The sequence below is a fragment of the Canis aureus genome, chromosome 29 (assembly GCF_053574225.1).
Source record: "Canis aureus isolate CA01 chromosome 29, VMU_Caureus_v.1.0, whole genome shotgun sequence".
Classification (NCBI taxonomy): domain Eukaryota; kingdom Metazoa; phylum Chordata; class Mammalia; order Carnivora; family Canidae; genus Canis; species Canis aureus.
In genome coordinates, this window is record NC_135639.1 from 13,796,791 (window position 1) to 13,810,536 (window position 13,746).

General features: G+C 39.4%; 1 protein-coding gene across 3 annotated transcripts in view; it reads left to right on the plus strand.

The window, feature by feature from the left end:
* Positions 1-13,746, plus strand: part of SHTN1 (shootin 1) — a 96,922-nt gene that overhangs the window by 47,571 nt on the left and 35,605 nt on the right. For all 3 annotated transcript variants that reach the window (XM_077877493.1, XM_077877494.1, XM_077877495.1), the window contains 4 exons: positions 1,975-2,121; positions 4,886-5,039; positions 7,145-7,244; positions 12,706-12,788. In XM_077877493.1, the coding sequence (XP_077733619.1) occupies positions 1,975-2,121; positions 4,886-5,039; positions 7,145-7,244; positions 12,706-12,788 (484 nt within the window). The remainder of the gene's footprint in view (positions 1-1,974; positions 2,122-4,885; positions 5,040-7,144; positions 7,245-12,705; positions 12,789-13,746) is intronic.

Below are 13,746 nucleotides of genomic sequence, written 5' to 3' on the forward strand. Positions count from 1 at the left end.
AGAAGGTGTTATATAGAATATTTCATGTGAATGTATTAAGGTCTAGAAAAGGTAGTCTAATGAGTATTTTTTTCAAGTTACCATGGCTATCTAAGGAATTTCTTTCCTATATGCTCTTTTCATCTTTTACTATTTAGGAATGGTTACAGGGTTTTGTGAAAGAAATTCATATTATTAACATCGCCAAGACATAATCATCACTCTCTTCTTTCTAAAATAACCAAGTTAAATTGTTTGTAATCATGTAAAGTTGAACAAGTTTTCCTGAGTGCACATAGAGAAGAGGAACTGTCACTTTTTTCCAAGTGAAAACCGGAGCTCAGAGAAGCAGTGCAGTGAGGGACTCAGTTGTGCCCTGACAATGGCCTGAGCCCAGTACTGTTTGACTGCTGAGTTCACCATCCCCGCCTTGGTTGCCCACACTGACGCTGCCCTTCGGCTTGCTCTTGGCCTCTGGACACTCTTGGGGAAAGGCCTCGCTCGCTGGGAAGCCAGAGGACTCACTGAGTCCAGCTGCTATTTGCAGACCTCCTTGTTAGCTAGTTGAGGCTAAGACCCTGGTAAGGGACCCCAGCCAAATTAAATTGTAGGAGGGGAAAGATGTATTTAAGATGACTGCAATAGTAATAGTAAATAGAAATAGCTTGTTTCAATTATACCATTGGTTTCAGATATCAGATACTAGATGAGATATGGATGAAATATGGATGACTCTTCCCTGGAGTGTGGATGCTCCCAGTCTCACTGTCCTCGAGCTTAGCACCTGTGCGTGCACACACACACATTCCCCCTAAGCCTTCTTACACAGAAAGCCTCAGGTGGAAGAAGAATATGAAATATGGGCCTTATTTCAGAGTTTATAAAATATGTGTAGAATCATCTACTGGCTAACTGGTATAGGGTATTAAGGAAAAGAAGTAACAGGTTAATAGAAAATAATGTATTAAGAAATGTGAGCTTGTAAAGGCTAAATGAATAATAATATAAGTGTATCGCATCTTTTTTACCCTCCTGACTGTTAACTACTTTCATCACTGGGGAAAAGCTAATTGGTGTAAACCAAAACACATTAGGTTTGTAAATACCAGAGGAAGGAGGTTAGCCAGGTGATTAAGAGCTTTGACTTTTAAATCAGACAGATCTCAGTTTAGATCCTGGTTTTGCTATCTCCATGTGTTTTTGGGAAAGTCACTTTATCCCTTTGAACCTCACTTACCTTATTAGTAAGAATGGGATAATAATAGTATCTACTTGACAGTGTTATTCTAAGGATTAGACGATGTGTTATATGTAAAATCATCATCGTGTCTATCACATAGTGCTAGTCAGTGTTAGCTATTCAAACCGCAAGTGTTTAATTCATAGGACTGATGTAAGGATTAAAATAATAAGTATAAAATATTTAGCAGAGTACCTGAGGTAAGACAAGTTCTTGGTCAATACCAGCCTGTATCAATACCAGCCTGTACCATAGTATTAATGTATTTTTTTTAAAGGAAGAGATTTTTTTTTTTTTTAAGATTTTTAACTTATTTACTCATGAGAGACACAGAGAGAGGCAGAGACATAGGCAAAGGGAGAAGAGGCTTTATGTGGGGAGCCCAATGCAGAACTTGATCCCAGGACTCCAGGATCGTGACCTTAGCCAAGGGCAGACACTCAACCACTGAGCCACCCAGGTGCCCCAGTATTAATGTATTTTAAGACAATAATAAAACTTTAAAAACTGAAGCATAGGACACAATTATTACATACATGCCTCATTGGGGCAAGGGTGAAGGTCCTTGAAGATTGCATGAAAGTTATGTATGAAATCATAACGATCATTACTTCTAAAAATGTAATACTGTACAATTCAGAAATTGCCTTTAACTTTTCAATAAAAATTCCACGTACTTTCCTGTTGCTTTGCTTTCAGTTGAGGAGATACGTGAGATTGATTGGCATGTACATTTTTGTAATTAACTCTTGCAGATGTTCATTGAACAGAACAAGCTAAAGAGGCAAAGCCACCTTCTGCTGCAGAGCTCTGCTCCTGACCAGCAGCTTTTGAAAGCTTTAGAAGAAAATGCAAAACTCATCCAGCAACTTGAAGAAGAGAGAATTCAGCATCAGAAAAAGGTAACAGATTTTCTTCTGGTGTCTTAATAACAGCCACAGACAGGAGAGGGCTAAGTCTGGTCACTTAAAGCCCCCTCGTTGGTCTTAGTAAATCTTTCTGGTTTTTCTGCTTTTTTAGAAAAAAGTAACTACCAAATGAACTTAATTTAGTGCCTAATTTATAGTGCACTATGTGGACTTCATTGTGGTCTTTAACCTATCCAAAGGTCTGAAGAAGCAAAGGAAAGAGAGAGAATTTAAAAAGACCATGCATAGTGCACGGAATGCACAATTGGGACATCTGTGAGTCGAATGTGTATTGGGGACTGCATACACAGGGAGCCTGCGTTCGTCTCCGAGAACTTACGAGAAGGCACAAGTGTTACTAAAAGAGGGAGGAAAGGAAAAGTCCATCGTTAGGGGTAATTGCTTGCTTAGAAAAAATTTCTGATTTTGTGAACCTCCACAAATGTATATGTTTAAAGACTTCCTAAGTGGTTATTTTATTTTGTTTGAGTGGAACTATTCCAGCTGACACAGCCCACCTTTGTGCGCCAGGCAGAAAAGGTAGTTGTTGTGGTAGGTGAGAGAGGAGGCGGGAGGGGAGGAGGCAGAGAGGTGGAACAGAGGCTTTGAAGTGAAGGAAACCACTTAAGAAAAATTACATCAATATTTATACTACTTACAGTACACCTCGTTTGTGAAGAAAAGGCTGTTGGCTGCTATTTATCACCTGTCAAAGTCTCTTTAAGCAATAATATTGACATTTAACCCTCGGAAGTTTCTGAAGTTTTTACAAAGTTGGTCCTGAGGCAGAGCGGATTTTTATTTTCCCCTCAGTAAGAAATTTTGGTGTATGCACAGGACCTCCAGATGAGTAGCTAGGAGCAGTGATTGCCCCTGGAAAGAGGACTTAGGGAGGAGAGATTTTCCTCTTTCCTTCTATCTTCCTTCCTTCCTTCCTCCCTCCCTTCCTTCCTCCCATTCCTTATTCCCTCCTTCCTTCCTTCTTTCTTTCCCTTCCTTTCTCTTCTTTCCTTCTTCTCTCCCTCTTTCCCTCCCTCCTTCTTTCCTCCCTCCCTTTCCTCCTTCTTTCCTCCCTTCCTTCTTTCCCTCTGTCCTTTCCCTTCCTTTCCTTTCTTCCTTCTTCCCTTCCTCCCTCCCTCCCTCCCTTCCTTCTTGTCCCCACAAACAGGGATTATCATTTCAAATAAAGAATAAAGGAATACTTATTTTTATGTAGCTCAAGCTAAAATTTTTCAGTTCTGAAAAACCTTAGTAGTAGTAGTTAACCCGTTTAGTAAACCACACAGGTCTAGAACCTCCTGAGTTGAACTGAGGTATGGGGCTCCATCGTTGGCTGTGTGCCTTGTTGGGGTAGGCGGAGCAAGTACCTGATGCTGAAGATTGGCTGAAAGTTGTAAATTGTTCCCATCAGTACTTCTAAGACTGTTAGACTGAACTGTGTAATCTTTCCTGGGGTGGTGATGGTGGTTTAAATGGTTCTTACCTGCCTGTAAGTTCCCCTGCAGATTCTCCAGCTGTCTTTTAAACACCGTGTTGTTTCTATGGTGATAAAAACAATATATGTTTCTTCTCATAAATGGATGTTGAAAATACAGTACAAGTTAAAGAAGAAATTAAGATTGCCCAAGAATTCCATATTTTGGTACCTATCCAAACTTTACACAAATGGTTAAATGGTTAATTTTATGAATGTATGTACCATGCATACTGTTCTTCAACCTGATTTGTTTTTAGTTGGTAACATATCATCCCATGTTAGCATATAGTGAGCTTTGTGATTTTATTTTTATTTTTTAAAAACTTACATGTTTATTTTAGAGAAAGAGAACACATGTGGAGGGGCAGAGGGAGAGACTCTCAAGCAGACTCCATGCTCAACACGAAGTCCTATGAGGGTTCAGTCTCACAACCTGAGCTCATGACCTGAGCTGAAGCCAAAAGTAGAATGATCAATCAGCTGCACCACCTAGGTGCTCCAACTATATGATTTTAAATGGTTGTATAGTATTTTAGTTAGTAAATATACCATGATTTATTAAATCCATAATATTGGTGGATATTTAACTTATTTTCAATACTTTCCTGTTACAAGGAACACTGTGGTGAATAATGTAAATACTTGTCTTACTATTTCTTTTTTTGAGAGAGAGAAAGCCTGTGAGTGGGGTGGCAGGGGTGGGACAGAGGGAGAGGGAGAGAATCTTAAGCATATTCCATACAGGGCTTGATCTCACCACCTTGAGGTCATGACCTGAGCTGAAATCAAGAATCCTCAGATGCTTGACCAACTGAGCCACCCAGGTGCCCCCTTACTATTTCTTTAAAGCAAGTTCTAAAAGCAGTGTTGCTGAATCAAACCATCTTTCCATTTGCTTTCTCGCTTTCTTTCCTTTTTTAAGGTTTTTGATACTTGTTACTGAATTATCCCCCTAAAGGTTCTTTTTCATGCTACCTGAATTTTCTCTTGAAAATGAGTATGAGGTAGTAATCTGTTTTAAATGAATCTCTTAGGTATTATTTTACCTTTTCGACCCATGTTTCAACACATAATTATCTGGGACATTTGTCTTCAATAAATTTATATTGGTTTAAATAGCTGGCATTTTCAATTATCATCTGTACTCCAGAATTTGCATGGTTTTTAAGATGGATTGGTAATCTCTTTGCTGTGACTTGCAAAGTAAAGGGAAACTGATCTTTCCCCCTTTAATTTTCCTTGACAAAGGCAAAGCTGTCAATGTCTGTTTATGAATTACAGGTGAAAGACTTAGAAGAGCAGCTAGAAAACGCAGCACTCCACAGAGAGATACGCAGCCTCAAACAGCAGCTGGGGCTTCTGGAAGAGGATAAAAGAGAACTGGAATTGAAATACCAGAATTCGGAGGAGAGAGCCAGAGATTTAAAGCATTCTGGTAAAAGTGTCCAGTGGGCCACTGTGTCTGAGTAGTCTGTGAATCCCCTGTGCCCAGCACAAAACCCAGCCCATAGCTAGTCCGGAACGCTTGGCTGAATGCTATAGGGGAATATCAAAATCGCTTCAGTAGAGTGGCCACTGTACTCCAGGGATTCACAAGCATGTAAAACTCTGTGGACTGAGAGCATGTGCAGGCCTCCCATGAAGAATGGAGAGACAAAGATACTGCTCATCTGACCAACATTTTGGCATTTCTCAGGGCTTCAGATGGGACAGATAGAAGTATTTATTTTGATCATTTTAGGGAGTGGTTTTTTTTCCCCCCTTTCCTTTTTTAGAGAGAGAGAGAGAGAGATGGAGAGAGAGAATCCCAAACAAGCTCCATTCCCAGCACAGAGCCCAACTTGGGGCTCGGTCTCACCACTCTGAGATCGTGACCTGAGCCAAAGTCAGGAGTCAGATGCTTACTTGACTGCACCACCCAGACGTCCCTTAGGGAGCATTTTTAAAAAGAATTAAACTTTTAAGGTTCATACAGCCCTCGTTTGTGGTCTAATTATACCCATGAACTAATACTTTCAGTGTCACACCTAACAATAAAATGGGCAACAATATGTATATTAAGTGGAAAAACTTTTAAAACACCAGGGGATATTTAAATCAAAGGATTTATTCATTCAGTTCCAGAAGGCTTGACAGGAATGTGTGAATTGGATTATTACACAGGGATAAGTAATAAGTTTCTGTTGGAAGGTAGGTGATTTAAGGAGGCAGGTTGTTCCCTTTTATAACAGCTTCAGTATTCACTGGAGATATTTTTGGTTAATTTTATACTAGAATTTTGAAATCCGTATAGAAGAACCTGGTAGGCCTTTTCTCCCCTTTAAAAAATATTCAATGCTTTCTAACCCGCAATGAAAATGAATTGCAATTTACTTCTTAAAAAATTGATCTAAAATTAAGATTCCATTCTTTTTAAGTGACTATCCAGGCAGCCTATGGCCAGAGCCATGTTTTTTATTGATAGAAGGGGCAGACACTAGAGATAACCTGAGATTCAGTTTCGAGTATGTTTTATTTAGTATCTGCTGTGTGTATAGCCAGCCTTACCCTAGGGTACTGTAAGAAATCTAGAAGGAAAGAAACCACGCCTTTTGTCCTTGAGGAACTCACACTCTCTTTGGAGAGCCAGACACACACTTATAACTAGAGGACTCTTGGCTGTCCGAGAGCATAGCCCACACTGCTTATTTAAAGTGTTGAGCATAGAAACAAACAGGCAAGCTCATTGGGGGTGCAGTTACTCATGAAGAGAGGAAAGGCTGGGGTCAGCAGGTGCCGTTCCTGAGTGCAAACAGTATTCAGTACCTAGAGCCTATTGGAACCTGTCTTAGAGGTATTTGTGTCTGCGATATACATTGAAGTTGAGCTCCTTGAACTCAAAACTGTATCTTGAACAGCTTTGAGCATGAACCCGTTCACACTGTTGGGCTAAAATACCTGCTCCATTAAGGATGTGAATAAATTGAGGGGATAAATTATATTTCCAGAATCCTCCTTCAAAAGAGCAAAAAGGTTCTGAAGTGACAGTGTCTGAGTCTGGTCAAAATCAAGAACTCTGGGATTTGCAATTTTTGAAGGAAATTAGGTGGAGGAGGAAATTATGTTATTAAGATTCATTACTAAATGTCATCTTTAAAATTAATTCCTGGTCTATACATTTTAAAAGTCAAGTATTCACAATTTCTTAGTGTTCTGGGTAATACATGCCATTGTTAACAAATATTTCTTCAGCCTACTCGATCCCTGCTTCCCACCCATCCAGCTATTGTCCTGATTTTTTTTTCCTTTCCACAGTTGTATATACAGCAACAAGACAGTGACGTTTTCTTGTAAGCTGTGTAAGGCCTCCCGTGCATTAGTGGTAGCAGCCGGATGATGAAAAGGTTAAGCCGTTCTGCAGTTTCATACTGAGATTTCTAACTTTGCCTTAATACAAAGGACTTGATTTTGAAAGAGGTTATGTTTTCTCCTTTGTGTGGGTAAAAGGTGCTAAGTTGCTTGTTTCAGCTCTTTTCTTCTGAATGCTTGCTCTCCGTGCAGTTGATGAACTCCAGAAACGGGTGAACCAGTCTGAGAACTCTGTACCTCCGCCACCTCCTCCTCCACCGCCGCTTCCCCCTCCTCCTCCCAACCCTATCCGGTAAGCACATGCAGGGGGACTGCTCTGCATCATGTCTTTCCCCATCAGAGAACTGGAAGTGTATGCTAGAGGTGTCCCTTCTGAAAAAACAGAACCAAAACTATTGTCTTAGATTGCATCATTAGAAGGAGGGGTCGGAAAAACTCTGAAACATACCAGCCAGGATTTCTCCCAGAAATATTTTCTCTCTTTATCTCTTCCTCTCTCTCTCTCTCTTTCTCTCTTAGATTTTATTAATTTGTGAGAGACAGGCAGAGACACAGGCAGAGGGAGAAGCAGGCTCCCTGCAAGGAGCCTAGTGCGAGACTCGATCCCATGACCTTAAGCGGAAGGCAGACCCTCAACTGCCTGAGCCACCCAGGCATCCCTCTCAGAAAATTTTCTAAAGTCCAATGTGTCACTTCCTTCTTGTAATACATATAGAAAAGGCCCAAGAAACACCTGGCAGAAACATTCTTGTGGCCTTCCATGTCCTTCTGCTACCGATGTTCAGATTACATGTGGATGTTCCAAACCCAGGAGCTGGAGATTTGTTTAAAAAGTTAGATACTTCAGTATTAAGATTTCAGCCCATAATGTTAGGATTTCCTTTAAGTGGAAGACCAAGGAATTTTGAACTTTTCCTGGATGTTTTAATTGTTTTTATCTTTCCCTACCCTAATTTGAATTTGAAAAGCCTTGGTTTGTTCATTTACTTTAAAAATAAAAGCACTAAACGAAACAAAAACTTACCAGTACTAATTGTTACACACTAATAATTAAACTCAAAGTGCTAATTACGTTTTATCCCTAACCTCATATTTAAACCTTTAATAATGCTGAGAGAAGAATCTTCCATAAGAAGAAGAAATTATGTTTACGTTCTTGTGACAGGGAATCCTATATGCAGATAAGAATTCACTTTTTCTGAAGCCTGGGGTGACTCGGTGGTTTTGAGTGCCTGAATCAAACACAGTACACCCCAGGAAGCCTAGAGGCAAGATTTGCCTCCTTTGTGGTTCTTCATTCCACCGTCCAGAATTACAGAAGACACAACCTGCTTGCCACTGTGACAACTTACTTCCTTGTGTCCTGATGTTAGCTGCGTCTGTATATTTATTCTTGAACAAATGGACTTTAAAATTTGGCTGGATTTTTTTTTTTTTTACCTTTCATTAACTCATGCAATTTGTTTAATCCTTTCACACAGGGCCATTTATTCGTACTTTGCACCTTTGCCGATGCATGTGAATAGAATGAGTAGCATGTTCCTCCCACATGACTATGAAAATGGGACTTTGCCTTTTAAAAAGGATTCTCATTAGTTTTTCTTACTGAGGAGGGTAGGACATAATCTACTTTAAGCCATTGAAGTAGTTGAGGCAAAATAATTTTTACACGTGATTGATGGAAGAGTCCATTGAAAGAATTTCAGGTATTTTAAATTCTTTCTGTCCTGGGTAGCTAAATCCGTTGGAGATATTCTGAATGTGACATTTAAAACAAGAAATTCATCACTTAGCTCTTTTTCTAAGGTGTAGAATTTTGTGCTGATAATAAAGGTCACTACTGTGTATGAGGAGGGAGAGCTATTAAAATTGTGATTATAGTCTTGCCGTTGGCCTTTAATTTTTAGTCTCACAAGCCTGGAAACCTTTGGAATTAAAAGTAAAGTATAACCTAAATAGGATATTTTCCCAAAGAGCACTTTATAGTTTTACTGAGAAATGAATGTAGGATTCAGACTGTGTATATCTAAAGCATGAACTCTTATAAGGCCCTTTGAAGAAATTTTCGTTGAATAACATGAACAATTTTTATTTTAAGATGAATTTAAGTAGTATAAGATATAATTTCTCAGAAAGAGATTTCTTTTTCTTTTCTTTTTTTTCCTTTTTTTCTTTTTGGAGTTAGGAGTACTTTCTTGTCAAAGAAATACATTTGCATATCTATTGAGTTTCAATGGACTCTGAATCCACTAATCAAGATTTTCTAACTTTGGTCCTGAGCCACATTTGTTTTGCACTAACATAAATCATAGATAGAAATGAAAACCGGAAGAAAAAAAAAAGACTAGTACCTGCTCTTTTGCCCCAGGGGACAGGTGGGAGAGAGGAGTTGGAGGAAGAAGGTAGACCTTGGTCATGTTGTACCAGCCATAGCGAACACCGAGTAAATCCTGGGCAGGCATGGCTCACGAGGGGGTGGTAGAGTGTATTGGTATATTAGGGTTCTCCAGAGACACGGAAGTAGTAGGGGTGTGTGTATGTACATATGTACATACTTATGTATATATTGTGTGCATTCACATACAAGGTTTATTCTAAGGAATTAGTTCACAGGGTTATGGACTATGGCAAGTCCCAGGGTGAGTCAAAAAGCTGGAGCCCAGGGAAAGCCTATGGTATGGTCTCAGTCTGCACTTGAGCAGTCCAGACCCAGGAAGAGGTAGTGTTTCAAATCTAGAAGGAGGGAAAAGAAGATGTCCTGATTTTAAGCTAGTCAGGCAGAGGGAATTTCGTTTTACTTGGGGAAGGGTCATGCTTTTGTTTTATTCAGGCCTTCAGCTGATTGTATGAGGCCCACCCACATTAGAATAGTCTGCTTTACATGGGCTATTTACTTATTTATAAAAAATATATTATTTATTCATGAGAGACACAGAAAGAGAGAGAGAGAAAGAGGCAGAGACACAGGCAGAGGGAGAAGCAGACTCCATGCAGGGAGCCGGATGTGGGACTTGATCTCGTGTCTCCAGGATCACACCCTGGGCTGAGGGTGGTGCTAAACCACTGATCCACCTGGGCTGCCCTGGGCTAGCAATTTAAATGTTGATCTTATCCAGAACTCGCACAGAAACACCCAGAATAGTGTTGGACCACATACCTGAATATCCCATGATCCAGTCAGGCTGACTCATAACTTTAACCATCACAGTGGGTGTGAGGAACACTTATTAAAGAATTCCAAGATAAATATTTTCCACCAAACTGTTCCATTTCTGGAGACTCTTGCCTGAAGCTTTTATCCATTCAGCTGAACTGGCTCTGAAGTGGGGCAATTTTAGCCAGAGTTTGAATTATGGGTCCCAGGTATCTCGTCTTGGTCTTCTGATCTGTCCTGTGGGACCTGCTCTATCTGTAGTCACAGAGGACTCTTTTAAAAAATATTATTACAGATGATTTTTCTCTGGGCACCATATGGGTTTCCAGCTTATACCTCAGTTCTGAACAGTGAAAGCACTTTCTCTCATCTATTTAGGTGGTTTTAGTGATGAATGTAGATTTTTGACTTTATATATGTAAACATATACAAATATTCCGAGCAGTACAAATATTCCTGCTTTGTCATCTTTATGTATGATAGTACAGCACTGAACATTTTAGAATCTGTGGTGGGTTCACCTGCAAAGTGTTGTGAGAGGGTAAGATGAGGCCCTCAACTGGGCAGCGCCACCCTACCTACTGGGGAACGTTAACCTGTAGACCTCGACTAGTCCTGCCTTCAGTGACAGAATGGGGAGAAGGAGCAAATAAAGTTTGCATTGTTTCATTTCTCCCAGCTTCTGGAATAAAATGTGCTTATTGGTAAGTTCTAGAAATCTCACAGGGTAGAGCAGAATGTAGTGCTTTCTTGTTCAGTGTGTTTGGGAATTTTAAGAAAAGGCAGGTAAAGAGGGGATTAATAATCTAAAGGCAGAAGTAAGAGGTGAAAAATTAAGAAACACTGAGTTGTTCTCTACTCAGCCAGATATTGCTGTTTGAATCCAGGTGCCCCTTTTTCTAGAGTCAGCATTATGCTTTGCCTGTTTGGCTTCCTCAGGACTGACTGTATTTGGTCAAATCCAGTTTGCCACACCGAGAACATTTATAATGTAGTTGAAAGAATTCAGGAATTCTTGGTTCTTTTTTTTTTTCTTCTTGTAAGCTTTATTGAGGGGGACTGATAACATATATAAGAGCATACACCAACTTATATACAGTTTAAAAGTAATATAAAGTGAACATTATGTGTTCACTGTCCAAATCAAGAAATAGAAAAATACTGGTAGCCTAGAATCTTGTCCTTTTATCCTGTTTTTAAAGAAAAAAATTTTTGCCTGACATATATATATCCCTAAACTCCTATAAATATATGGGTTTTTTCTAACTATATAATTGGAATTTTACTGTATTCATTTGGGTCTTGTTCTTTTTACTCTACATTATTTTGTAAGATTCATCCATGTTATGTTGTGTAGCTAAAGTTCATCCATATTCATGGGTACATAATCCATTTTATGAATGTCTGAAAGTGTGTTTATCCATTATGGTACATCTACATTTAAGTTATTACCAGTTCAAGGAAGTTATGGAAATTCTGCGCGAGCATTCTTGTAAATGAATCCTGGTACACAAGTGCTTGCATTTCTATAAGGTATACAGAAATGGAATCCCTGGCTCCTAGGATATGTGTGTCTTCAGCTCCCCTGGATACTGCCAAATGGTTTTCCAAAGCAGCAGTTTTATTTCATACACAATCTTCAGTTTGAGAATTCCTGTTATTCCACAAACCTACCGATACTTGATATTATCAGACTTAAAATTTCTTTTCTGTTTGATGACTGTGTAGTAATATCTCAGTGTGGGTTTCATTTGTGTTTTCCTAGTAGCTAATGAAGTCAAGCACTTTGTTTTGGAAATTTGGACATCCTCTTTTATGGAGTTTCAAGGCTTTTGTCCATTTTCCTGTTGGGTTGTATGCTTTTTCTTATTGATCTGTAGAGTTTCTTCTTCTTTTTTAAAAAGTTTATTTATTTAAGTAATCTCTACATACAACATGGGGCTTGAACTCATGACCCCAAGATCGAGAGTCACATGCTCTTCCAACTTCTTTCACATGAGCCCACTAGGCATCCCTCTTTTTATTCTTTATGGTGTCTTTTAATATATGCAGGTCATAAAATTTTCCTGTAGTCAAATCTATCACAATTTGGATTTTACAGATTTTTAAAACATGGACCAGAGAGACTATGGTCTAAATGTATTTTATCCCTTAAGTATCTGGTCTGTGTCATTCAGATTCAGATATTTTTATGCCTGTATTTCACAGATAGATATTTACCAAAAACATTCCCTAATTCTTTCATCCTTCCCTCTTCCTCAAACATATTACATAGATAGCTATGTCTGAATTTTAGGTATGAATATTGACTTATTTTTCTGTTTTACTTAGCACTGTATTGGTAATTATAGTGGCCCCCTTCTTTGAGTAATGAGTTTGGTTTTATGTAGAAAAGGATGAGACCTCTTTCTCTTCTTTAAAGTGTTGAAAAGTTTAATAATTTATTAAAAGTAGAAAGTAGACTCTTAAATTCTAGCTATCCATTTATGCACCTAGAGAAGAATTGGATATTTACTGATTATTTTGAATCAATACATTTTATTTCTTGGATTATCAGGCATCCAGTAATTTCCTGTCATTCTTTTTCTTTCTCCTAAAGATCCCTCATGTCCATGATCCGGAAGCGATCCCATCCCAGCGGCAGTGGTGCTAAGAAAGAAAAGGCAGCTCAACCAGAAACAAGTAATTCTCATCCCTTTTGGTTTACTTTCAGTGGTTTCAACACAGTTTTTCAACAACACATTTTTTCGAGTTCTTTGTGAACAAACTGGGGAGAAATGTGAACTTAACAGCTGATAAGAAGGAACACGAATGAGCCTTCCTGTTGCTTCTTGTCTACAGCAGGTCAACTGTAATGTGTGGTCTGCAGGGATGTGTCTTCTTAGAGGATGAGGCACTTTACAGGAGGAGGTATAAAAGAAAGGGAAGGAGCAATTCTAGGTAAGGGGTTTGGGGAAAGAGTTTTTAGAGTTGATAGCCAGTAAACTGAGACTTGATGAAGCACTTGCTTTGTGCTGGTCTCATGCTGTAAACTGGTGACAGATGACATAGAAGTTACATTGAGTTGGGGGAGACAGGAAACAAACAAGGATATTACCTAGAGGAAGAGCACACGTTTGTAAGAGAGGATGGAGGTGGATGCTGGTGTCAGGAAGTGATGCTAAAGCCGAGTAGTTTGGATTTAGGAACTTGGATTGGGAGTGTTGAGAACGAAAGGAGTTCACATAGAGGGGCAACAGAATCAAAGGTCCAGAATGGGGAAGGAGCTTGGCATATTGGGAAACTAAAGTTTGTATTACAGGAACATGCGGTGCAAGAGAGGAAGTCTGAGCCAGGTTCTGGAGGCTGTGGTCAAGATTTTGAAATGTATCTTAAGGACAGTAGAAGTTTTAAGTAGGGGTGTGGCATGGTGAGATTTGTCTTTTTAAAGAAATAACATTGTTTGCAGCAAGAGGACAGGGCATAGATTGCAGAAGAAAGAGAGGATGAGGGGAGGCTGTCATTCAGATGCACGTGGCTCAGACGAGGGTGGTAGTGGAGACAGAAAGAAGTGGGTAAATCCAGGAGCAACTCTGGGAGCTGCAGTTCATGGGAGTCTGACTCGCTGGAGAGGGAGAAGTAGAGGGTAACTTGAAGAGAT